Source organism: Phocoena sinus, chromosome 19 (genome assembly GCF_008692025.1).
Source record: "Phocoena sinus isolate mPhoSin1 chromosome 19, mPhoSin1.pri, whole genome shotgun sequence".
Lineage (NCBI taxonomy): Eukaryota > Metazoa > Chordata > Mammalia > Artiodactyla > Phocoenidae > Phocoena > Phocoena sinus.
Genome location: NC_045781.1, coordinates 15939823 through 15966176, shown reverse-complemented (window position 1 = coordinate 15966176; position 26354 = coordinate 15939823). Strand labels below are relative to the sequence as shown.

The following is a 26354-nucleotide window of genomic DNA, read 5'->3' as shown; positions in this document are numbered from 1 at the left end:
CAGATTCTGGACCCTATTCTCTGGATTCAAGTTTCAGTTGCCCCACATGTGACCTTAGGGTTCTCTATCTTCTTAGTGCCTCAATTCCCCCATCTGTAAAATGGAAATAATAACAGTGCCTACCCCATACGGTTGCCGGAAGGATTACATGGATATTATTATTATTATTATTATATTCTGATGTTCCAGACAGTGTCAGAGTATCTGCTGTGAATAGCGTTTGCTGTTATTACTACTTTCCCACCAGACTAGGTAAGTAGTTAAGAGCAAAAACTCTGGAGCCAACCTGGTTGGGTTCAGCTCCCAGCCCCACCACTTATTACCTATGTATCCTTAGACATGGATCTTAACCTCTCTGTGCCTCAGTTCCTTCATCAGTAAAATGGGGATGATGATTATGCCTAATAGGGTGTAGTGAGGAGCGATAAGTTAATACTTGCTAAGTGCTTAGAACAGCACCTGGCACACAGCAAGTGCTCCACTGTTGCTATTGTTACAGGAGGTCTGCTCTCTTTCCATCGAGGTTGCTAAGCTGCTGTGATGTGATTCTGGAGTGGCCCTCATCTATTCTTGGGAAGCATTGCTTGAGGATTAAGGCAGCACAGAAAAAGGTGGAATAGGGAGATGAAGGAAGACAATATTGGAGTATGTCTTTGAAGCACCTGGATCTAACTGTGCCTGAAGCAGGACCTACCTGCTAGACTTCTTATTCCAAGAACCAATAAGTTCCTTCCTAGCTTAAACCACTTCGCTTGGATTTCTGTTACTTGCAGTTAAATGTGTTCTAATACAGAAAGCTATTGAAGGGCTCAAATAACAGATAGGGAAGATATTAGAGGAGGTGGAGAAGCTAAAGAAAGGACAGAAGTGATACACCTTGAGAAGAGAAGGCTATGTGGAAGCAGTCATCCTGGGTTAGAATCCCAGCTGTGTTACTTACTGCCCTTGGTAAAGTGATTACATCACGATTGTAATACTTCACTCCTTTACATATACATACTTACAATGTGACTTTGTTGCTCTTCCCATCAGGAGATGTAGTCTATTCTCCCACCCCTTGAATCTGGGCTGACCTTGTGACTTGTTTTGGCCAATAGAACATCGTGAAAGTAATGCTGCGCTAGTTCTAAGGTTAGGCTTCAAAAAGCCTTCCAGCTCCTGCTTGCTCTCGTGGACTCTTGCCATGACCTTATGAACATGTCCGGGCTAACCTGCTGGAAGATAAGAGACTGGAGGTTCCCCAACCAAATGCCATTTATCCCCCCCGAAGCAGAGCCATCTACCCACCCAGAGCTGACCACAGATGCGTGAATGAGTCCAACCAAGACCCGAAGCAGTACCCAGCTGGGCCCAGCCTACACTACCAACCTACAGACTGAAGAGAGAAAGAAATGATTGTTGTATTAAGCTACTGAGTTTTGGGTGGTTTCTTACGTAGCAGTAGATAACTGATATCTTGCCCAGGGGCCTCCCCCAAACCTGACCTTCAGGTCACATGGCAAGCCAAGGCCACCCTGTCCCAGTCCCTGGTCATGTGCTAGTTCTGAGCCTGGACCTCAAGAGGCCCTGTGGCTTCTATTCACTTTCTTGGACCCCTGCCACCACCTTGTAGAAAAGCCCGGGTTGGCCTGCTGGAGAATGAGAGACCACGTGGAGGACAGCCCAGTTTCCCCAGCTAATGGCACCTGGTCCAGCCTACAGACAGCCACCCCCCAAGCATGTGAGAAAGCTCAGCCAAGATCAGCAGAGCCAACCCCAGCCCACTGATGATCAGAGAAGCACGAACTTTGATCCCATCTGAGACAAGAAGTACTACTCAGTTAGTTTGTAGACTTGTAAGCAATAACGAATGCTTACTATTTTCAGTCTCTGATCTGGGGTCTGTTTTGTTTTGCAGCTGTAACTGATACACGAACTTTGTATCCGTGGGCAAGTGAATTCACCTCTCTGGCCCTTGGTTTCCTCCCATGAAAAACAGAGCTACCACTACACGCCTATTAAAATGGCCAAAATCCAGAACATCGAACCATTGTGTAAACTATGGATTTCGGGTGATTATGATGTGTCAACGTAGGTTCATCATTTGTAACAGATGGACCCCTCTGGTGGAAGATGCTGATAATGGGGGAGGCCATGCATGTGTGGGGCAGGGGTATATGGGAAATCTCTGTACTTTCCCCTCAGTTTTGCTGTGAACCTAAAACTGCTCTAAAAATTGTCTTTTCAAAATTATAATATGGAAAGGAAAAGGTAGAAGAAGATGGCTAAAGATGGAATATGGGGCATGTTGTGTCTTATGCTGCACTTGGAGGTGTGGGGAAGAGATGGCATTTCTCCTGCTAGGTGATGAAAGCTTCTCATTGTCCAGTTGGCTACATGGAGAGTGGCTGCTACTCCCTGCTCCAAGCTGTGGGCTGCCCCCACCCCCACCTGCAAGGAGCTCTACCTTGTCAGAATTACCTTTTTCAATGAATGTCAGATCATGTCCCTCCACTGCTCAAAAGCCTCCCATGGCTCCCATCTCACTTCAAATAAAGTCCAAAGCCCTCACCTTGGCTCACAGGGCCCTACACAATCTGGCCCCTGGCTACCTCCTTGGTAGTCCTCCATCCACTGCAGACACCCACCTAGAGCCCTTATAAATGCTACCTCTGCCTGGCATTGCTTATGGTAGGCTAAATAGTGGCCCCCCCAAAGAGGGTCACTCCTGATCCCCAGAACCTGTGAATGTGTTGCCTGACATGGTGGGAGGGACTTTGCAGGTGTGACTAAGGTAAGGATCTCGAGATGGGGAGATTAATTTGGATTTTTGGGTGGGCCCAATATAATCACAAGGGTCCTTCCAAGAGGGAAGCAGGAGAGTCAGAGAGAGAGAGGGGGAGAGAGAGAGAGAGAGAGAGACATCTGAAAATAACAGTGTTGCTGGCTTTAAGCAAAAGGATTCTCCGCTTCAAGCCTCTGGAGGAATCCAGTTGCTGACACCTTGATTTTAGCCAAATAAGACCCATTTTGGACTTCTGACCTTCAGAGCTGTAAGATTATAAATGTGTGCTGTTTTAAGCCATTAAGTCTGTGGTAATTCATTACAGCAGCTATAGGACACTAATACACCCTTCCTCCAGATCCCCACTTGCCCAGTTTTTTGTTATTTGGGCTCATCTGAAATGTCATCTCTTCAGAGAAGCTGTCCTTGGCTACTCCAGCTAGCAAATATTTGTTGAATGAATAATCACAAATGGAGATATACACTTGACCCCAATCAAGGTTGAAGCAAGACCTCACGAACTAACAGCCACGGGCTGAATTCAGCCTGCAGGTATGTCTCATTTGGCTGGCACTGTGTTTGAAAACATTTTTGAGCCAACATTCATAAATTGGATAGTTTCACTCAAACATCTCAATCTCTAGAATCACATGGAACTTTCAGAAGTACCAGGCCCGTCAATCTGGGGTAAGAACCCCTACATCGCAGCAGCCTCCCAAGGCCTCTTCCCTGACTTATGTTTCCTGCGTGGCTCATGGGGGCCACTGAGTTAGCAACGTTGGTGTCTCAGTTAAGGATTCCCTACAAAGCCAATATGAAAATAGAACATATCAATGAGGAGATAGAATATCCTATAAAGAACAACCAGATGGAAATGTTAGGACTAAAATATACAAGAACCAAAGTAAAAGGCTCGCTGGATGGACTGAACAGCAGAATGGCTATGACAGAGGAAGAAGTCTGTGAACTTGAAGTCAGATCAGTAAACATTCTCCAACCTGAACAGCAGAAAAGATTGGAGGAAAATTAACCAAGTCTCAGGGACCCGTGAGACAACAGCAGCTCTAAATTCATGGCTTTGGAGTCCCAGGAGAGGGGAGGGAATGTGGGGCTGAAAAAATATTTGAAGAATATTTTCCCGGGAAGCAGAGGTAAGAGACAGTGAGGCGGGGCAGGGGTTAAGCTGATAAAAGGTGCCCTAATGAGCCGGTTGTAGCTGTGCACACTGGGATCATGGGGACCCTCCTAGAGAAGGTGTGGAATGTGCCTCTGAGTTGTACTGTCAAGGGCTGGGGAAGCTGGACGTCTACCCTCCCACTCCCACCCTTGATGAATATGGATTTCTCCTGGGAGTCCTGACGGCCTGGCTATCAGCCTGCCCCCCACCTGGCTGAGCATGCTTCTCAGGGGAGTTAGGAAGTCACTGGTGCCTCCAGGAGCCATCCGTGTGACAGTTGTAGCTTCAGGGGACTCCATGGTGGACTGGGGCGTATGGCTGGGTGTTATCAGTTGCCTATCACTGCATAAAAAATTGCCATACATTTAGTAGCTTAAACAGCACACATTTACGATCCCCTAGTTTCTGTGGATCAGGAGTCCAGACGTGGCTTGGCTGAGTCCTCTACCCAGGGTTTACAAGGCTGCAGTCCAGGCGTTGGTCAGGCCGTGTTCTCATCCGGAGGCTCAACTGGAGAAGAATCTGCTTCCAAACCCATTCGAGTTGTCGGCAGAATTCATTCCCTTGCGACTGTGTGATAGAGGCTGTCACCCTCAAAGGGTGAACACTTGCATCTCCCGGAGGCTGCCCACAGCTCCCTGCCAAGCGGGTCTCCTTGACACAGTTGCCTACTTCATCAGGCCAGCAAGCCTCTCCTGCTCTAGCTGGCTGAGACAGAGTCTTAGGTAATGTAACCTAATAGAAGGAGCAACGCCCAACACCTTCATAATATTCCACTGGTGAGAAGCAGGTCACAGGTGCCATCGACACTGAAGGTGTGGGTAGTCACACAGAGGCACGGACACCAGGAGCTGGGAATCACTGGGGTCGCCTTAGGGTCTGCCCTGCACAGTAGGGCACTGACAGCCTTGGTGTGGTTTGGGCGGCCTTCAGTGCTGTGCAGACAGGCCTGGGCATTGGATCCACTTCCAGCTGCTACCCAATGGGCTTCTGTGGTTACAGGGCCCTGGGGGTTTCCTGGGAGCAGGTCTGGGGGCCGCCCAGAGGTCTTCTTTCACTCTTCCATTGCTGGCCCCTTCCCAACTTCACTATGTGACCTCAGGCAGCTGGCCTGAGCCCTCTGTGCCTTAGTGTTCTCAGCTACAAAAAGAAGTTCATAGTAACCCCAGCCTCATGGGTGGCTGTGAGGACATAACGTTTGCAAACGTCTGACCACGTTAGGAGATCCCCAAATGTTTGCTATTATTGTCATTATTCTCTGCTTCTGCTTCCCAATGGACCCCCTTTAGTTCTCCATGAACATTTCCCCTTTCTGCAGGAATCTCTGGGCACCACATGAAGCCTTAGGTGTTTTGGCACTGGGGTCTGGGATGTGAGGGGTGAGCGTTTCCCTCTCCTCGGGGGCAGAAGTTCTGGAAGTTTCAGATCTGCCTTGTTGTTGCTTCGCAATGGAATAGCAGGGCCATGAATTTTACAAGGCATTAATATTTTACGTCTGACACTTGCACCCTGCTAAACAGTGTATAACATTTTGGGGAACAGCTGGGACTGGTGATACCCACAGGTCAGCTGGGCCAGGCCTGATGCCTTGTCCCAGTGGAGGGACCTGTCTCCCCTTTCTGGGGTGTCCGAGGGAGCTCTCTCCACGGCAAGAGCCAGGAAGGGTGATGCGCGTCTGCTGCCTGGGCCACCACTCTGGTGGCACCTCTAACCTGGGGAGCTATGGCGAGGCCTGGAGGCCCTAGGCACCACTGAGGCAAGGTGGGAGCAACGGACAGGCAAGGAAAGGCAGCAGCCCAGTGAAGATCTGGGGGGTCTGAGTGTGTCCCGCTCCCATCCCCCGTCCCCGCCCTTGGCCTTAGGAGAGCGGTGAGTGAAGTGGCTACAATCTACACACCCAGAGACTCGTCCCCAAAATGGCCTCATCGCACCCCTCCCTTCCTCCCAGTGAAGAGCACGAGGCTTGAGCCAGGCAACCTGGGTTTGAACTGGCTCCCCGCCCCCCATCCAACGACTAGACAGGTAGTCTAGCCTCAGTTTCCTCATCTGTGGCATGGGGATTGCAAATGAGTTAACCGAGCAGGACCCAGACCAGGGAGAGGTCAGTCACCCTTGGCTGTGGCCCCGGGTCTGTTTTGGTCCACACACGTTCAGAGTGGGAGGTGTGGGTGGGCCCAGGGCGGGAGCTACGGGAGGACAGGTGAGGCGATGAAGGCGCAGGGGGCCAGGTCTCCTGGGCCCCGAGGGCTCGCTTTATTTCACCAGCAACACCTGGTTTCTCTTCCTGCCCCGGGAAGGGTGGAAGAGTTTGAGCAGCGCCCCAAGCAGCCCCAGGACTGTGCCCGCTAGCAGCAGCAGCCTCAGCCCCTTGAGGACGGGGTCAGCCTTTCCCTTCTGGGCCTCCTCTACCTCCGGCTGTTGTCCAGAGTCTTCTGCGCTCAGAGACGCCGGTATATCCAGATCGGACTTGGGGTTGAATTGAGCCGAGAGCTCCTGCTGCACAAAGCATTTGTAAGTGGCTGGCTGGAAGACCTGCAGCCATTGGAGGTGTCCAGGATGGTGCTGACAGCCTGGCCCGAGACCTGGTCCTTCCAGGTCAGGGGGAGGTTGTCGGCTTCCCAGATGATGGGCCTGCAAAGGAGGACAAGGTCAGCTGCAGCGCCCCAGACAGGAAGGGGGGACCAATGTCTGAAAAGAGGTGGAGACGGCAGCACCTTTCTCCCTTCTCCCTGGGAACAGCAAACAGAGCACCCCCTCCAAGGAGAGAGACCCAGCAGTGAGTAAGGGGAGGATGGGGGCTGGAAGGCTGGGAGCTCTCACAGCCCTGCCCCTTACTGCCCCGGCCACTTGGCCAAATGCCTCTATAGCTCTTTGAGCCTCCATTTGAAGTCTCAAAGAAACCTGGGGGTGTCATGACTGCCACAACCTCAGAGGGTTATTTGGAGGAATTAGCAAGGACACTCCCTAATTGATGCGTGCCCCCCTTTACCTGACTGGCCCCATTTCCTCTGCTCTCCCTCATTCACTCTGCCCCAGCCACACCTCCTAGAGGTTCCTCTGACATGCTGGACACAGTCCTGCCTCAGGGCCTTTGCCCTGGCCGTTCCCTCCGCCTGAAACGCACTCCCTCAGCGCACAGGGCTCTCTCACCTTCTCTCAGTCTTGGCTGATGGCACCTTCTCAGAGACACTTTCCCTGACCTCCTTATTTAAAACTTTCACCTCCCTCACTCCCATTCCCCCTCCTTTATCACCATCTAAAATACTGTGTGTTTCCTTCCAACTTTGTTCAGGTTGCTGGCAGAATTTAGTTCCTTGCGGTTGTAGGGTTGTAGGATACAGGTCTCCGTTTCCTTGCTGGTTGTCAGTTGAGGATGCTGTCAACCCCTCCAGACCACCAGCAGCCATTCTTTTGAGCTGTATTTCATTTGCTAAATTTTATTGAGTTTTTCCAACAATGTTCATAAGTGAAATTGGTTTATAATTTTCTTGTGGCAATTATAAAGAAGTTTATACTTAACATATTTTTAGTACAGATACATATATGATGGTGATAAATGATTATTACAATAAAGTATTTTTAGTACCAAAAATATAATATAATATAATATAATAACTGTGTTTCATTCATGTAATTGGTTTATCGCTCCATGAGAGCAGGTATCTTTTTTTTTTTTTTTTAACGTCTTTATTGGAGTATAATTGTTTTACAATGGTGTGTTAGTTTCTGCGAGCAGGTATCTTTTTCAGTTTTGTTCTTCATTGCATCTCCAGTACCTAGAACAGTGCTTGGCTTGTAAATGCTCAGGGAAAAATGTGATAAGTGAATACGTGAATCAGGTATATAACACACCCATTGTGGCTGGGAAAAAGAGGGGACTGTCAACAGACAATACTGACAAGGCCAGTGACCATAAAAGCAATAGTAACACCTATTAGAGCGTGGAACCCCGTGTCAGACACTGTCGTAAGTGTCTTTACAGGCATTTGCCCCCTTAGAGATCACAATGACCCCAAGAGGCCAGGGCCAGGAAGACCTCTGTACTCCCCAAATTCATGTCCTAACCAGAACCTCAGAAGGTGACCTTATTTGGAAATAGGGTTGTTGCAGATGTAATTAGTTCAGATGAGGCCACACTGGAGTCAGGTGGGCCCTAAATCCAATATGATCTGTATCCATATAAGAAAAGGAGAAGAGACACAGAGGCATAGACACACGGGGAGAACGCCAGGTGGTGACAGAGGCAGAGGCTGGAGTGATGCAGTTACAAGTCAAAGCAGGCCAAGTATTGCCGGCCACCACCAGAAACTAGGAAGAGGCAAGGAAGGATCCTACTTAGCATCTCAGAGGGTACAGGGCCCTGCGGACACTTTGATCAGACTTCTAGGCTGCAGAACCGTAAGAGAAGAAATTTCTGTTGGTTTAAGCCACCTGGTTTGTGGTACTTTGTTACGGCGGCCGTAGGAAACGAATACAACCCTTCTTCTACAGATGGGGAAGCTGAGGCCCAGAGAGAAGCCACAGGCTCAAAGTCACAAAGCAGGAAAGTACCAGGGCTAGGACTGGAACCCAGGCCTGGCTGAATCCAGAGAGAAACCTCACATGAAATTCTACTCCCCTCGGCTCCCTAGAGACCTGGCAATTCTTGAAGCCTCACTGACCTCTCTTCTTAAGTTCCCTGTGATGGGCACTTGGGTTCTCCTTATCTGGCAAATACACAGAGTAGGTGTCCCGGTCCAGTTGGGAGGAGGGGTCACATGCACATTCCTGCATTTCTGAATTGCGGGCTTTTTTAAGGAAGCAGGTGTTACTTTTATACTTTGAGGAGGAGGAAGAAAGGAGAAAGGGAGACGAAAAGATATAGAGAGAAAAAGAGAAGAATAGAAGTGACAGCTGGGATGAGCAAGGGAAAGAAAACCAGATGGAGGCGGTGAGGCCAGATTCCACAGAAACTGTGGCTGCAGAGGCCCCAAGAGGTTGCTCCGGCTCCCCGCTTGCAAGGAAGAGGCTGCCACTGGCAAGCGGGGAAGGAGGGCAAGAGGGTCCCCGTGGCCAAGTATGTGAGCTGTGGGGTCTGCGCTGCCACCTCCCACCACGGATTCCCCCAGGCAGGGACTGTACCCTTCCGAGCTGCAGTTTCCCCATCTATCAATGGGCCTCCTTGGAGTTTATTAAGAGATTTGCCCAGGAACCAGCCCATGGGGAAAGTGCAGCACTGTGGGTGGTTGCAGTTCTTATTACTGGGGTAGGGGCAGGTGGGCTGGGGAAAATGAGAGGGCGGGGAGATTTCCCAGGGGCTCCAGGCAGGAAGACAAGAACATGAATGGGAGCGCCGGGGCACAGGTCTTGATGGGCATCCCTGGGGCACCATCCTCTCCTCCCGGGCTTGCTGACCTTCCCAGAGGAGTCTGAGGCCTCAGAGTCTCACAGCTTCCCGGGCTACCCCCAGCACAGCCCCATCATTTGCCTGGACTTCTCCCATCCCAGCCCTGACCACCCTGGGCCGTTTCCCCCCCTGGGCTGGGGGCTTCTTAAGGGCCAGGTCTGCAGCTGCCTGATGATTGCCGTGTCCATAGCACCACCCAGCACAGGCCTGGACACGGAGTCAGCTGAGTGCTCCCTCTGTGTTAGCTGTCCTTGTTCTACCTGTGTGTGACTCAGTGGGCACCAGGAGGTTCTTGCCAAAGGAATATCTAAAGAAGCCAGTGGAGAGAGGCTGTGGGGCTGACCCACGTAGAACCCCTCCCTCTCTGCACAGATTAACCCACAAAGGCTCCCAGATGGGGAGAGTCTGGCAAGGGGCCAAGGGCAGGGCTGGAACTCGCTTCCATCACCTGTAGATGGATCCTAAGGGGCAGGTGAGCCACGCAGATCCCAACTTCTCACTGAGCTTGAAGTTGTCAAAAGTGACGTAGTCCACGTTTGAGGACGTGCACTGGACGTGGCAGGCTTCCACCTGCATCTCAGGCCGCATGCGACTGGACCACAGATTCACATCTCCCAGATAGAGCCAGCAGGGCATGGGCGTTTCCAGGGGCTCCTCGATGTAGCAGTACCCCAGGCGTTTGCGCTCACCTGGCTCCCCACAGCGGTTACAGTCCTGCCAGGGCTCCCAGTGGGTGAAGATGAGCTCCTTGCCACCCAGACTCAGGGTCTCATTCTGCAGGGGCTCTTGGCCCAGGCCTTTGTGTGTGATATGTATGGTTTCAATATCCTGGAAGTCAATTTCGTACTGTACCACTTTCTTGCCATCCTTGTCCTGGCAGTTGTAGAAGCCTGTCTGCAAGGGCAATGGATTTCTAATGAGAAGGCTGCCATCGGGCATTGTTTCCACGTTGGAGTTAGTGAAGGGGTTGTTGGTCCAGGTGGTCTTGGCTGACAGGAAGAATAATTGCCACTGTGCCCCAGAGGCATTGCAGTGCAGGAAGATATCATTGTTTGAGAGTAGGGCCAGTTGGCAATGCCGATTAGGACAGCTGATGGAAAAGTGTGACCTCAGCACCGAGACAGCAAAGCTGAGCAGCAGCCACAGGGTGGTCAACATGGTGGACTGGGACTGTGGAGCGGGCTGGGCACCACCCTGGACTTTGTGAGGTCATCCATGAAACTCAAGTCTCAGCCCTGGGCAGCAGGATGAACTGTAGTCCACCCCCATGGGATGTGAGGTCACAATTCCCACATTTGTTCTGTGACAAGTTAACAATCTTATTTCATTTCTGTGATAAGCCTTCCACTCTGCTTGGTCAGCAGGACACTTAATTTGTCTATTCAGGGTTTTCTCTACCATCCCCCAACTTTGGGGTTAAAGTGTCACGTGAACATTCAACACATTTTTTCTGAACACCTACTATGTTCTGAGCACACTTCTTAGTACTAGGGATGGAGAGGTCAATAAATCCTCTCTGGTTCCCTTCTGACATCCTATCCTTCCCCACCCAACTGCTCCAGCCATACTGGCCTCCCTGCAGTCCCCTGAACACATCAGGCAAGTAAAGAGCTCCTGCCTCAGGACCTTTGCACATGCTGGTCCTCCCACAGATATCTGCATGACTCGATTCATTTTAAACAAACAAATATTTTTCTCAGTTGCCCATTTCCCAAACCCTTTCCTAAACTTCTTCTCAGTTCTCAAATTAAAAATAATTATGGGACTTCCCTGGTGGCACAGTGGATAAGACTCCATGCTCCCAATGCAGGGGACCCGGGTTCGATCCCTGGTCAGGGAAGTAGATCCCACATGCATGCCACAACTAAGGAGCCCGCATGCTGCAACTAAGGAGCCCACAGGCCGCAACTAAGGAGCTGGCGAACCGCAACTAAGGAGCCCCCCTTCTTCAACTAAGACCTGGTGCAACCAAATAAATAAATAAATATTAAAAAATAATTATTGTGCAGGCTTGACCTGCCATTGTTCACTCATTTCACAAATGTTTACTGAATGCCTACTATGTGCTGCTTGGTATTCTAATCAAAGCAGTGAACAGTTTAGACAACTGCCCTCCTTGAGCTTACCTTCTAGTGGAAGAGACAGATAATAAACATAATGTCAGATACAGTAGATTCTCATTATTCATGGAAGTATGTTCTATAAAGTCGCTGAATTACAAGATAATGAAACAGTGGTCCTAGGAGAAATACAAAGTTAGGGTCCTATAAGCCTTTGGTCACAGTATTTTTGTCAGCTGATCAACACATAACCTTGTTTTATGTATGTTTTTGTTTAAAGACACAATATGTACTGTTGATTCATTAACATTGAAGTTGTAGCCAACAGCCCTGTAACTCATGCCTGAACAAAGCTAATCTAACACATGCATTTACTTCATAAGGCACTTAGGAACATTTTAGCACCATGCTTGGGAGTCATTTTAAACAGCAAAATCACCAATAGCACAAAAATGCAAAAAACATGGCACTAAATAGACCATGAAAAGGATACTTGCTAACACAGTATGGGAGCTAAAACAAGAAGGCAGAGGGTCACCTTGTTTGGCCTCAGCTGGGAATGCTCATTGTTAGGTGGCTCAATTTTCTCACCACTCTGTGCATGTCTGCAAATGACTATGAGAGCACTGAGGGTATTGGCTTGGGGGTTACAAAAAAATTTTAGTGTGTAGGTGAATTCACAAGTGTGGAATCCTTGAATAATGAGGATCAACGGTAATAACTGTTAAAGAGAAAAATAGAGCAGGGAAATGAGGATGGAAAGTAAAATGTTGGTGTGTGGGGATGGACTATTTTAGAGGGGATGAGCAGGCCTGTCTGAGCACTCTCTGAGGAGGGGAACTTTCACAAACACCTGAGTGAGGTGAGATAAAGAGCCATGTGGGTATTTGAAGGAAGGATATTTTCAGGAGAGGGCTGGACCCTGACATGGCTGCCTGATTAGTATATGTAAAGAGTATGGAGGGCTTCCCTGGTGGCGCAGTGGTTGAGAGTCTGCCTGCTAATGCAGGGGACACGGGTTCGAGCCCTGGTCTGGGAGGATCCCACATGCCACGGAGCAACTAGGCCCGTGAGCCACAACTACTGAGCCTGCGCGTCTGGAGCCTGTGCTCCGCAACAAGAGAGGCCGCGATAGCGAGAGGCCCGTGCACCGCGATGAAGAGTGGCCCCCGCTTGCCACAACTAGAGAAAGCCCTCACACAGAAACGAGGACCCAACACAGCCAAAAATAAAATAAATAAATAAATAAAAAATAAAAATAAAAAACATAATAGATCTATTTAAAAAAAAAAAAAAAAAGAGTATGGAGGCCAGAGTGACTAAGGAGGAAAGGAAAGGACAAGGGGGAGAGTGCTGAGTGGGTGAGGTCAGAGGTTCATCTAGGTCTTTGCTAAGATGTCCTGCCTTCCTCTACGTCGCTTCTAATGGCTGGGGGCTCTCTTGGTCATGCCCCTACCCCATGTGGGGATTTTACAGGCTATGTTTGGCATAAGCTGTACGCTTATGTTATCTTGCTGCCACCCTCACCCCAAGAGTGGGTCACACATCCCTTCTGCTCTCAGGTCTACAAAACCACCTAGAGTTTTTTTCTGCTTCCTAGAACTTTATAAAGACCCTCTGTCTGAGACATATTAACATTCATACCCCTATTACTTCCCCCCATCTCTCTCCCTCTCTGTCTCTCTCCTCAGCCCAGGAAATCTTTTCTAAACAAGTAAACAGGGCTATGGGGACACTGTGAGAAAGGTCACTTCCAACTTTCACTTTATCTAGGTGAGAAGTCACACTAGCTGGAGCCAGCCTGAGGAAATGTTTTAATTGGCCTCCCTAAGGTGTTTTTAGAATATTTAAATCTGTGACCAACATGTAAAATCCAAGACATTTCACATGAGACTCCAAATTCCCTGCTATTCTTTAAATAATATGCGTGAGATTTCTGCTCACTGCTACATTTGAGTAGCTTATATCAGACTGCCCTCTTGCTAATAACAAGTGTAGACTTTAAGATAAAGTCTACACTTAGATTAGTATGTCTAAGAGATGACAAGATGAGGATTTTGAATCTATATAGAAGAATCAAATGGAAACACTAGAATAAAAAAAATAAAATTTGTGAAATTAAGGATTCACTAGGTGGGGTAAAAATCTTTTGGACACAATAGAAGAGAGGAAATGAAATATGGGTTCATAGAGAATATCTATACTGAAGCATGCTAAGGAAAACAATAGGAAAATACACAAGAGTGTAAGAGACATGGGACATGGTGAAAAAGTCTAACATTTATGTAAATGGAGATTCAGAAGAAAAGGAGAGACAGGAACATAAGCAATACTTGAAGGGATACTGAATGAAAATATTCCCAAACTGCTGAAAGACATCAAGGCACAAATTCAAGAAGGTCTTCAAACTCCACACAGGATAGATAAATAAATAGATATCAAAAGCAAAACAAGACAAAAAAAATACCACACCTAGGCAATTTATAGGAAAACACTGCAGAAAACAAAAGAGGAAATTTAAAAAATGGCCAGAGGAGAAAAAGATACACTACTTTCAAAGCAACAATCATAACACTCTACATTGACTTTTAAACAGACATAATGAAAGTTAGAAAGACAATGGAATGACATCTTCAAAACACTAAAAGAAAATGACTGCCATCTGGAATTCTATGTATAGAATTCTATATACCACAATGAAAATATTCTTCAAAGATGGAGGTAAAAAATAAAGATACTTTCAGATGAAAGCTGAGAGAATTCACCACAGCAGAGCACACTGAAGGTAATACTAAGGAGAATTCTCCAGGCAGCAGGAAAGTGATCCCAAATGGAAGCAAGGTAATACAGGAATGAAAAGCACCAGAAGAATAAATATGTGGTTAAAACTAAATTAATATTCAGAGTGTTTTAAAATAATGGCTTGTGGGGTTTAAAATAAATGTAAAATAAAAATACCTGATAATCAGAGTACAACAAATGGAAGGGGAGTAAATGGAGCTAAAAGGTCGTAAGGTCTCTGCATTGTCTAGGAAATGGTACAAGTACATATTTATATTAGATTGTAGTAAGTGAGAATTAATGTAAGCTCTAGAGTAAATGAAAAAAGAATGCATATCTAATAAGTTAATAGAGGAGAAAATGGAATGACAATTAAAAAAAAATACTTGGTGAATTCAAATGCAAGAGAAGGCAAAATAACTAAAGAAGAGACAGAACAAGTAGAAAACAAATAGGAAGATGGTAGATTTAAACCCGACTAAATCAGTAATTACATTAAAAGTAAATGAACTAAATACTCCAATTAAAAGACAAAGAATTTCAGACTTAATAGCAAAACAAAAATCTAAATATATATTGCTTAAAAGAGACTTACCTTAAACAAAAGAATATAGAAAAGTTGAAAGTAAAAACATGGGAAAATATCATGCAAACATTAGCTAAAAGAAAAGTGGTGTAGTAGTTATACCAATAACAAAAGTAGATATAAGGGTCAAAGTATTAATAGAGACTTGCAAGAGACATTTTATAAAATGTCAATCCAACTGGAAGATACAGTGACATCCTAAGTTTGTATGAACCTAAAAGTATATAAAGCAAAACCTGAGAGTACTAAATGTTGAGATAGACAAATCCACAATTAAACATGCAAACAAAAATTTAGGAGAGATATAGAAGATTTGAACCATATGATATAAACTTGACCTAATTCATATATATGGAACTCTGCACTTAACTTCAGAACATACATTCTTTTCACATTCATATGAAATATTTTCCAAAATTGACCATATTCTAGGCCATAAAACAAGTCTCAATAAACGTTAAAGGAATAGAATCACATTTTTTGGTCAGCGGAATTAAGCTAGACACAAATGACAAAAAGACAACAAAGAACGTCCCCAGATATCTGAAAACTATACAATGAAATGTCTAAATAACTAATAGATCAAAAGAGAAATCACAATTGAAAACAGAAATTTTTTTGATTTTTTTTTTTTTTTTTTTTTTTCAGTACGTGGGCCTCTCACTGATGTGGCCTCTCCCGTTGCGGAGCACAGGCTCCAGATGCGCAGGCTCAGCAGCCAGGGCCCTGCCGCTCCGCGACATGTGGGATCTTCCCAGACCGGGGCATGAACCTGTGTCCCCTGCATCGTTAGGCGGACTCTCAACCACTGAGCCACAAGGGAAGCCCAGAAAGTATTTTTAACTGACCGAAGATGAAAGTATAACTTATAAAAACTTGCAGGATGCAGGTAAGTTGTGCTTAGGGGGAAATTTACAGCCTAAATACATACTCTGGAGAAAAAAGGATAAAACTTGGAGATCAAAGCAAGCATCTCAAATACCAGAAATCTACTGATAGAAAACAAAAGTGCAATAAAGAAAATCAACAAGCCAAAAGTTGGTTCTTTAAAAAGATGAATGAGATTGATGAAGCCCTAGCAAGACTGATAAAGGGGAAAAAAACCAGAAAGAAGCCCTAAATAACTAATTACAGTAACAAGAAAAGGAGACATTACTACAGAAATTACTGGCATAAAAAGATAATAAGAGGATATTGCAAAAAACTTTTGGTCAAAACTGCTGAAAATTTAGATTAAATGGGTAAATTCATTGAATACCTCAACAATGCTGGCACAAGGGTAAACTGAACCATTCTATATTTACTATTACAGGCATTGAGTCTGTAATTTAAAACTTATGCACAAGCCCCCTCCAATCCCAGGGAGATTTACCAGTGTATTCTTCCAGATATTTTTTAACAATTAAGAAATGGCATAAATCTTTCAAAATCTTTCCAGAAATAAAAAAGGATGGAACACTTCCAAACTTTGATGAGGTCTGAATCACCTTGATACCAAAAACTTATAAGGACATTACAACAAAGGAAAATATCAGGCCGTTTTTTCATGAACGTGAACACAATATCCTAAGCAAAATATTAGCAAGTTGCCTCCAATGATAAATAAAAAGGATAAACATCATGACCAAATTGGGTTTATCCCAGGAAGGCAAGGCTGGCTTTACATCTGAACATCAATGTAATTCACCACACTAACAGAATGAAGGAGAAAAACCATATTATCATTTCAGTAGATGCAGAAAAATCTTTTGATAAAATTCAACACTCATTCATGGCTCAAAACTCTTGGCAAAATAGGAATGAAAAAGAATTTTCTTAATCTTCTATTAAGGTTCTATTAAAAACCTAAGGCAGAATTATATTTAATAGTGAAATGTTAAGAATAACATAAGCATGTCCGCCATCAACTTCTCCATTCAGCATTTTACTGGAGGTAAGTGAATTTAGCAAAATAATTAGTTACAAGGTCATATATAAATACCAAATATATTTTTATATACAACAAAATTTGGGAAAAGAAGACACAACTTGCATGAAAATATCAAATACTTAGGAACAAATATAATAAAATGTATGTAAAACCTCTACATTAATAACTGCACGTTACTGGGAGAAATTAAAGAAAGACTAAATAATGAAAGTGTTTACAATGTTCATGGATTGGAAGACTAAATATTGTAATATTGATTCTACCCAAATTTATCTTTAGATTCAATGATGCCCCAATTGTTTTTTTAAAAAAACAGTATTTTTTTGGATGGGAACTACAAGCTGATTTCAATTTTTTTTTCCTTTTTTTTTTACAAAGGGTCAAGAATAACCAAGACAATCTTGAAGAACAAAGTTGAAAAATCTATACGACCGATATCATGACTTATTGTAAAGGTATAATAATTAAGACACTGTAGCATTGGTACAAGGATGGATAGATAAATTGTATCAGTCAGAGTCCAGTGAGGAGACAGAAATCACACTAAAGTCTATGTTGCCATGAGCATGGGCCGGAATGTCTTGGTCTCTAGGTTTTACATTTGGCCTACCCTGAATATCAGGAGTCTAGAAGGGCAGGGACTAGGTCTTTGTTGGTCACCACTGTGTCCCCAACATCTCCTACCCGGGGCCTGGCCCAGAAGGGGCAGCCAGGAATTCTTGCTGAATGAACATCCCAACAAGCCCATGAAGAGACCCCTTTCTGCACAGATTGACCTTGAAAGCTTATGGGCTGGGAGACAGACCCTGCTTTTCTATCGGAAGGTAACCCCCTGGCCCAGGTAGGCACAGGAAACAGAGCCTGGGTGAGGGTTAAAGGCAGGGCTGATGCCCTGGTCCAGTCACCTGTAGATGGAGGCCAAGGGGCAGGTGAGCCACATGTTGTTGGTCAACTTGCCCAACTGGGAAATGTCAAAGGTGAAATACGGCTGTTTGATTTACTTGATGTGGTCGCAGGGTATAAGGCAGGCTTCCACCTGCATCTCAGGCCACATGCGTCTGTACTGCACCTTCTCTTCTTGCAGATAGAGCCAACAGGGCATGGGTTTTTCCAGGGGCTCCTCGATGTAGCAGTACCCCAGGCGTTTGTGCTCACCTGGCTCCCCACAGCAGTTACAGTCCTGCCAGGGATCCCAGTGGGTGAAGATGAGCTCCTTGCCACCCAGACTCAGGGTCTCATTCTGCAGGGGCTCTTGGCCCAGGCCTTTGTGCGTAATATGTAGGGTAGTGACATCTTGGAAATCAATCTCATACTCTACCACGAGGGCACTGTCATTGTCCTCACAGTGATAGAGGCCTGTCTGGGAGGGCTGAGGGTTGGTCAATTGGAGGCTGCCCCCAGGCAGTTTCTTTATGTTAGGCACTGAGGAGAGCAACAAGACATCCTCCCCCAGAATGGAAGAGAAGTACCAGCGTGCCTTGAGATGGTGACACTGCAGGACAACGTCATTGCCTGAGAGTAGGGCCTGCTGGCAGAGACTCTTGTAGGCACAGCTGACTAATATCTGGGCCCACGAAGTGGGGAGAGAAAGGCTAAGCAGCCACAAGGTGGCCAACATGGCCACCTACAGACTACAGAAGGAGGCTGGGAACCATTGGGGCATTGTGAAGTCACCCACAGAACTCGGCATCAGCCCTGGGCAGTAGAATGGACCTTGATCCACTGCACTTCCGGGAGTCCAATTAAGTTCACGTCATCAAATAGCTTAGTGTAGGCTGTAGAGTCAAAGACTCAAATGTCCGCAAGAGATGGGCAGGAAACACAATGAGTGAACCTATGTCAGAACGAGTGAACTAAAAAGTCAAATTATTTGCCCTCCACATACCCAATATACAATGATGGAATGGGTCAAAATGCCCAATTGGAAAGGGGAATAAGGGAAGACACGCAGAAATCACTGGTCTGTATCATTTCTAAAATCTAGTGAAAAGATACTGTAAGGACTTCCTATCTTATAGATGGGGAGGGTTCCTTAATTAGTACCAAATCAACTCCTTAAGGGTGGGGAGCTTCCCAAATCTTTGCTCGCTGTAGCTTATGTCTTCACCCTCCAGGGACTTACCCCCTTTTCCATTATCTTCCTTGGCTACATCTCAGGTGACATTGGAAGATGTGCCCTCCTTGGCACATGAGCAGTTTTCTCAGCCTGCTTTCTGTCTCCTAAAGTGTGGGACCTAAGGATTCTTATAAGTCTCCAGTTAACTCCATGTACAAACCCCCCACATCCACAGTTCTGTTCAAGATGTTCCTCATTTCTCTCTCCCTCTTGCTCTCCCTCTCTCTCATTGCAGGTACCTTAGACTCTATCAGGCATCCATGGAAAGCCATATTCTAAGCCATTTTGTCTACCTCAGACTATCTTAAGTGTTTCCTGGGAGTACCTTAATTTATTCAGAGATCTTAACAATGGTTAATAATGATTTGATTGGTGCTAATCCTTGATTTTATCCTTGACAAAATCTGAGTTCTAACTGGACTTTGACTCTCAAAGGTCTTCCTGATTTGGGGCCATCTTTGGCCAATATTCACTCCTAGTGTCCTGTGTTCCAACTGCTTCCCCTAAAGCTGCAAGTTCGTTAAGTACGTTATCTGCCTCCCAAAGTATTTCAGGCAATAATCTCCATCCTTCTGGCTTCAAATAATTTTCTTGTTCCCTTTGCTCTGTATCTAAGCCAATGCCATGTGTTGTTTTTTTTTATTACAGCAGCACTCACCCCACTCCTGATACTAATTTCTGTATCACTCAAGGTAGGCTATTTGCTATTATAATAAACTTCATCCAAATCTCAATGACTTACAATAACACAAGTTTACTTCCCATTCATGCTCCATGTCTCTTGTGGGTTGGCATTACAATCACTCAGGGATACAGGATGACTGAGCAACTGCCATCCCAAACATTTCCAGTTTTATGCCAAAGGAGGAGGAAAGCTCTATAGGATTTCATGTCTGTAATTAAATGCTCTGGCCTTAAATGACACATGTCATTTGCTCACAAACCATTGGCCAGAAATGGTTACATGGCACTAGCAATTCACCAACCCAACAAAGGAAATGGAGCTCTAATATGTCCAGGAAACATTTAGAAAATGGCAGTCAGTAATAATTACTGCAGCTAATGTCTACTACAAGCAGTGTTATTTTAGATCATAAAGTTAAAACCATTCCCCAAATCCTCCCATCAGATCTCTCCTAAAGTTCCATTGGCCAGAATGAGGTCCCATGTTCAGATCAAAATCAATCTCTGAAAGTAAAGAAAATTTCCATGATTGGCTTAAGCCAATCAGAATTTGTTCTCCAGAACTGGGGAAGTATAACCTTCTCTGACCATAGAAGTCATTGAAGACTCCAAAAAAAATCAGGGCTTTGTATGCAGGAGAGATGTAGAAGAGAATGCTTATTTGGTATAACCAGCCATATTTGTCACAGCATCCATGGTTAGGAAATATCAGTTGTACCAGGACTGTGGTAAGCACTATGTGAGCTACACGACCTTTAGGCAAGTTGCTGAGATTTGTTAAACCTCACTTCCCCATCTGTAAAATGGGATATTAGAACTTTCCATCACAAACTATGGTGTTATTAAGCTTTCAAGAGATTACTGATGTCAAATTCTTGGAACGGTCCAGGTTTGGATTAACACAGTGGTTAGTTAGTGGGAATGTGGCCAAGCGGCTTCAGTCCCAGGTTCTGGGATCAGTTTCATTTCTAGATCCACCTTTTATTAGAATAATCCATGCCCAGCAACTTCACCTTGTGCCTGGCATATCCAATCATTCCATAAATAAGTATTGTTTACTCATCTTTCAACAGGCACTAAGGATCCAGGCTAAGTCCCTGCCCTCTTGGAGCTTCCACTCTAGTGGGGGATGTATTAATTGGGATAAGTTAGGTTATGCTGTGTAACAAAAGAATTCTGGGATCTCAGTGTCTTAACACATTTTTTTTTCTCATCTTACATGTCTACTGTGGGTTGGTGGAGAGCTCTGCTCTACACAGTCCCTTCAAATACCATGGCCAGTGGAGGCTGCGCCACCTGCAGCATCATTAGCTGCTATGGGATAAGGAAGGATAGTCAAATGCTTTGACCTGGGAGGGATCTACATTACTTTTGTTTGCAGGCCATTAACCCTGCCAACACCTTGATCTTGGACTTCCAGCCTCCAGAACTGTGAAGAAACAAATTTCCGTTGTTTAAGTCATCCAGTCATTTGTTATGGCTGCATTTATTATGGCAGCCCTGGCAAGCTAATACAGTGACTATTTTAAATGGGATGGAGAGAGAAGGGCTCTCTAAAAAAAGTGACATTTGAGCAGACTACATAAGATGAGCCAGAGGAAGCAAAGTCTGGACTAAGCACACAGCACATGCAAAGGCCTTGAGATGGATACACATTTGGCAGGTGCCAGTGCACTTCAGCCAAAGACTAGGAACACACTTGTGGTTCAACAAAGTTGGATTTGTTGACTAACTGCAGTGAGGGAAGGTGCACACCATAAGAATGGTACAACATTTCAGTAAGAAAGTGTGAGAACAGATTTACAGAATTTGGGCTTGTCTTATGTGATTTGGGGATGAGTTCAAGGAAGTGGACATTTTCTCTGAATGGGGTGCTGTCAGGAAGTGAGAATAATTCTATCTTATCTGGTAGGTGAGAAGAATGGGAGAGGGAGATGTTTTAGTCTTTTGTGGCTTGGACAGTGTTTCTGTTTGTCTGTGTTCAGACGTGATTATGGAGTGGTCTTGTTTTTGTCTTGGTTCATCACAGTCACAGAGAGACTTTGTGTGATGTTGGCGTTCTATGAAATTGTTTATGTTCAGTGACCTAGCTGTGAACTCTAGGCTGGCTCCTAGAAATACCAATACCCCGTTATTTGTGTCAGGTCAGCTCCCAGATACCAAGGGTTGTTTTTCTTTCTCACATATTTTATGGAACTGCAATGAAGCCTCTTCCTGAATTGAAGGTCTGGTCTAACAGCTTTCTCTCTGTGAACCTCAGTTTCCTCATTTTCAAAATAGGGATTTCAGTGGTATTGGCTGCACAGCGCTCTTATGAGGATTTGTTGAGATGCTGTATATAAAGTGCTCAGGTGGTGTTATTATTGAGGGATGGGCAATAAGGACCTTGTCCTCCAAATATCAGGGTTCTGTGTTCTGATTGCAGATTACAGCTTCTGATCACAGATGTACAGACACAGAGGCAGGTCATCATTTTTTCAACCCCTACTGGCTAAAGTGGCTTCCCAGAGATTTAAAGGGACAGTTGGGTTTTCTCCCCTTTCCCCCCTATTGGGAGCCAGACATTTAGGGATTAGGACTTTCAAAAACAACTGATACACACACAATATGAGGGAATTTAGAAAGTCATTGCACAAACCCAGAGAAAGATGTGAGCTCATAAGAGATCTGAGATGACCTTAAGCTTTCACCTCAAGCTGATCCCCAGCACAGACATAGTCTACAACAATAACAACCCCCAACACACCCTGGGAAGGGGGAAAATATGATTTCTAGAGTTACCACTTATAAGATTTAAGTGTCCGTTTTCAACAGAAAATCACAAGGCATAAAGAAACAGGAAAGTAACCCATTCAAAGGAAAACAAACAAACATCCCTGAGGAAGCCCAGGCGGCCGACACGCTAGACAAAGATGTAAACTGTCATAAAATGCTCAAAAAGCTAACAAAGACATAGAAAAATACAGCAAAATGATGTATGAACAAAATAAGAATATCAATAAAGAGGTAAAAAATATAAAAAGAAACCAACAAGATATTCTGGAGCTGAAAAATACAATTACTAAAATGAAAAAATTCACTACAGGAGTTCAAAAGCAGATGTGAACAGGCAGAAAACACAATCAATGAACATGAACGTAGGACAATTGAAATTACTGAGTCTGAGGAGCAGAAAGAAAAAAAGGTTGAGAAAAAGTGAGCAGAACCTAAGGGACCTGTGGAACACCATAAAGTGGAACCACATACATATTGTGAGAGTCCCAGAGGGAGATGAGAGAGAGAAAGCCACAGAAAGAGCTACATTTGAAGAAATAATGGCTGAAAACCTCCCAAATTTGATGAAAGACACAAATCTACAAATCCAAGAAGCTTACCAAACTTTAATAGGATAAACACAAAAAGATCCACACCAAGACACATTATAATGAAACTGCTGAAAGCCAAAGACAAAAAGACAATCTTGGGGCTTCCCTGGTGGCGCAGTGGTTGAGAGTCCGCCTGCCGATGCAGGGGACGCGGGTTCATGCTCCGGTCTGGGAAGATCCCACATGCCACGGAGCGGCTAGGCCCGTGAGCCATGGCTGCTGAGCCTGCGCATCCGGAACCTGTGCTCCGCAACAGGAGAGGCCACAACAGTGAGAGGCCCGCGTACCGCAAAAAAAAAAAAAAAAAAAAAAGACAATTTTGAAAGCAGCAAGACAGAGGTGACCTGTCACATAAAGGGATCCTCATTAAGAGTATCAGCTGATTTCTCATCAGAAAACTTGGAATCCAGAAGGCAATGGGTTGAATTATTCAAAGTGCTAAAAGAAAAAAATTTTCAACCAGGAATTCCGTAACTGGCAAAATTGCCCTTCAACAATGAGGGAGAAATGAAAACACATCCAAATAAGCAAAATCTTAGGGAGTTTGTTACCATTAGACCTACCCTGCAAGAAATGCAAAAGAGAGTCCTTTAGGTTGAAATGAAAGGATGCTGCACAGTAACTTGAAACTGTATGAAGAAATAAAAATCTCCAGTAAAGATAAATACATGGGCAATTATAAAAGCTAGTATTATTGTACTAAAATTCAATTTTAATTTTCTACATGACTTAAAAGAAAGGACATAAAAATAATTATTAACCTTTGTTACTGGGAAAACAATGCATAAAGGTGTAATTTGTGACCTCAATAATGAAAAGGAGGTGATGGAGAGGTATAGGAGCAGTGTTTTTACATGCTATTAAAGTTAATCAGGTATAGGGCTTCCCTGGTGGCACAGTGGTTAAGAATCCGCCTGTCAATGCAGGTGACACAGGTTTGAGCCCTGGTCCGGGAAGATCCCACATGCCATGGAGCAACTAAGCCGATGCACCACAACTACTGAGCCTGCATTCTAGAGCCCACAAGCCACAACTACTGAGTCTGTGTGCCACAGCTACTGAAGTCCACGCATCTAGAGCCCGTGCTTGGCAACAAGAGAAGCCACTGAAATGAGAAGCCTGCGCACCGCAACAAAGAGTGGTCCCCACTCACCGCAACTACAGAAAGCCTGCAGCAGCAACGAAGACCCAACGCAGCCAAAAATAAATAAATAATTTTAAAAATTATGTTAACCAGGTATAAATTCATATTGAAGTGTTATAGCTTCATGTAATCCCCACGGTAACCACAAAGGAAATAGCCATAAAATATACACAATAGGAAATGAGAAGGGAATCAAAATATTTCACTACAAAAACATTAACTAAACAAAACAAGGGAGTAATGGGGAAAATGAGGGGCAGAAAAGCTATAAGGCATATAGAAAACAAATAGCAAAATGGCAGAAGTCATGACCAAGGGAGATTTATGCATGAATGGTGATTCAACATAAGGAAATCAACCAATGTAATACATCATGTTGATAGAATGAAGGGGGAAAATCATGTGATCATCTCAACTGATACAGAAAAGGCATTTGACAAAATCCAACACTCTTTCATGACAAAAACTCCTGGAAACTAAGAATAGAGGGGAAATTCCTCAACATGATAAAGGGTATTATAAAAAAACAAAACAAAACAAACCCCACTTATCACATCATACTCAATGGTTAAAGATTGAATGCTCTCCTCCTCCACGAAAAAGACAAAGATGTCTACTTTCACCACTGCTATTCAACTTTGTACTGGAAGTCCTACCCACAGCAATCAAACAAGAAAAAGAAGTAAAAGGCACCCAAATTGGAAAGGAAGGGGTAAAACTATGCCTAATCTCAGATGACATGATCCTACATATAGGAAATCAAAAAGAATCCACTAATAAGCAAACTTAGCAAAGTTGCAGGGTACAAGATTAACACTGAAAAACCCATTGTGTTGCTATACACCAACACTGAACAATACCAAGAGGAAATTAAGAGGACAATTTCATTTTACAATCACATCCAAAAGAATTAAATACTTAGGAAGAAATCTAACCAAGTAGGTGAAAGACTTGTATGCTGAAGCTACAAAAGATTGCTAACAAAAATTAAAGAATATCTAAATAAATGGAAAGACATTCTGTGCTCATGAATAGAAAGACTTAAAATTGTTATGATGTCAATACCACCCAAGCAATCTGCAGATTCAACACAGTGCCTACCAAACTTCCAACAGCCTTTTTCAAAGAAATGGAAGCAAATCTTTCATATAGAATTGCACTGGGCCCTGCACAGCCAAAACAATCTTGAAAAAGAAGAATAAAGTTGAAGGACTCACACTTCCCAACTTCAAATTTACTACAAAGCTACAGTAATTAAAACAGTATGGTACTGGCATAAGGATAGACATATAGACCAATGTAATAGAATAGAAAACCCAGAAATAAACCCTTACATATACAGTCAATTGATTTTTGACAAGGGTGTCAAGATCAATTAGTGGGTAAAGGACAGTCTTTTCAACGGATGGTGATGGAAAAACTGGATAACCACATACAAAGGAATTAAGTTGGACCCTTACCTTATACCATACACAAAAAATAACTCAAAATTGATCAAAGACCTAACTTAAGAGCTAAAACTATTAAGGTCTTAGAAGAAAGCACTGGAGAAAATCTTTATGACCCTGGATATGGCAACATTTTCATAGATATGACACCAAAAGCACAGGCAACAAAAGAAAAAATAGATAAACTGAGCTTCATCAAATTAAGAACTTTTGTGAATCAAAGGACACTATCAAGAAAGTGAAAAGACAATCGACAGGACAGGAAAAAATATTTGCAAATTATATATCTGACGAGGGATTAATATTTAGAATATAAAAAGAACTACAATTCAACAGCAGAGAACAAAACAACGCAATTCAAAAATGGGCAAACGTTTGAATAGACATTCCTCCAAAGAAGATACACAAATGGCCAAGAAGTAGATGAAAAGTTGCTCAATATCATTAGTCATTAGGGAAATGCAAATCAAAACCCTGATGAGATGCCACTTCACACCAACTAGGATGGCTATAATCAAGAAAACAGAAAAAAACAAGTGTTGGTGAGGTGTGAACCCTTGTGCATTGCTGGTGGGAATACGAAAGGTGCATCGATGTGGAAAACAATTTGGCAATTCCTCAAGTTTAAAACTAGAACTACAATATGACCTAGTAATTCCTCTCCTAGGTATATATCCAAAAGGATTGAAAACAAGTATCTGTACACCAATGTTCACAGCAGCGTTATTTACAATAACTAAAAGGTGGAAACAACTCAAGGATCTAACAGATAAATGGATACACATAAAGTGGTATATACATAAAATGAAATACTATTTCAGCCATAAAAAGGACAGAAATTTTGATTGCTATATATGCTACAATGTGGATGGACCTTGAAAACGTGTGTAGTGAAATAAGCCAGACACAGAAG

The 26354-nt window shown here is 44.2% G+C and overlaps 2 protein-coding genes across 2 annotated transcripts; both read right to left on the bottom strand.

Moving 5' to 3' along the window:
- Positions 1 to 6194: 6194 nt before the first annotated feature.
- Positions 6195 to 10485, bottom strand: LOC116744608 (protein FAM187B-like). Its single transcript, XM_032614626.1, is given in 3 exon segments — positions 6195 to 6478; positions 6481 to 6572; positions 9776 to 10485. Coding segments are annotated over 3 exon segments (1086 nt in total).
- A 7196-nt stretch (positions 10486 to 17681) lies between these two features.
- On the bottom strand, positions 17682 to 18302 carry LOC116744721 (protein FAM187B-like). Its single transcript, XM_032614802.1, has one exon. It carries the CDS (start codon positions 18300 to 18302, stop codon positions 17682 to 17684), a length of 621 nt encoding a protein of 206 aa, XP_032470693.1.
- Positions 18303 to 26354: the final 8052 nt, after the last annotated feature.

What these genes read in the sequence shown, in the direction of transcription:
- LOC116744721 (XM_032614802.1), bottom strand. Translation starts at nt 18,302, where the DNA reads ATGTTGGCCACCTTGTGGCTGCTTAGCCTTTCTCTCCCCACTTCGTGG.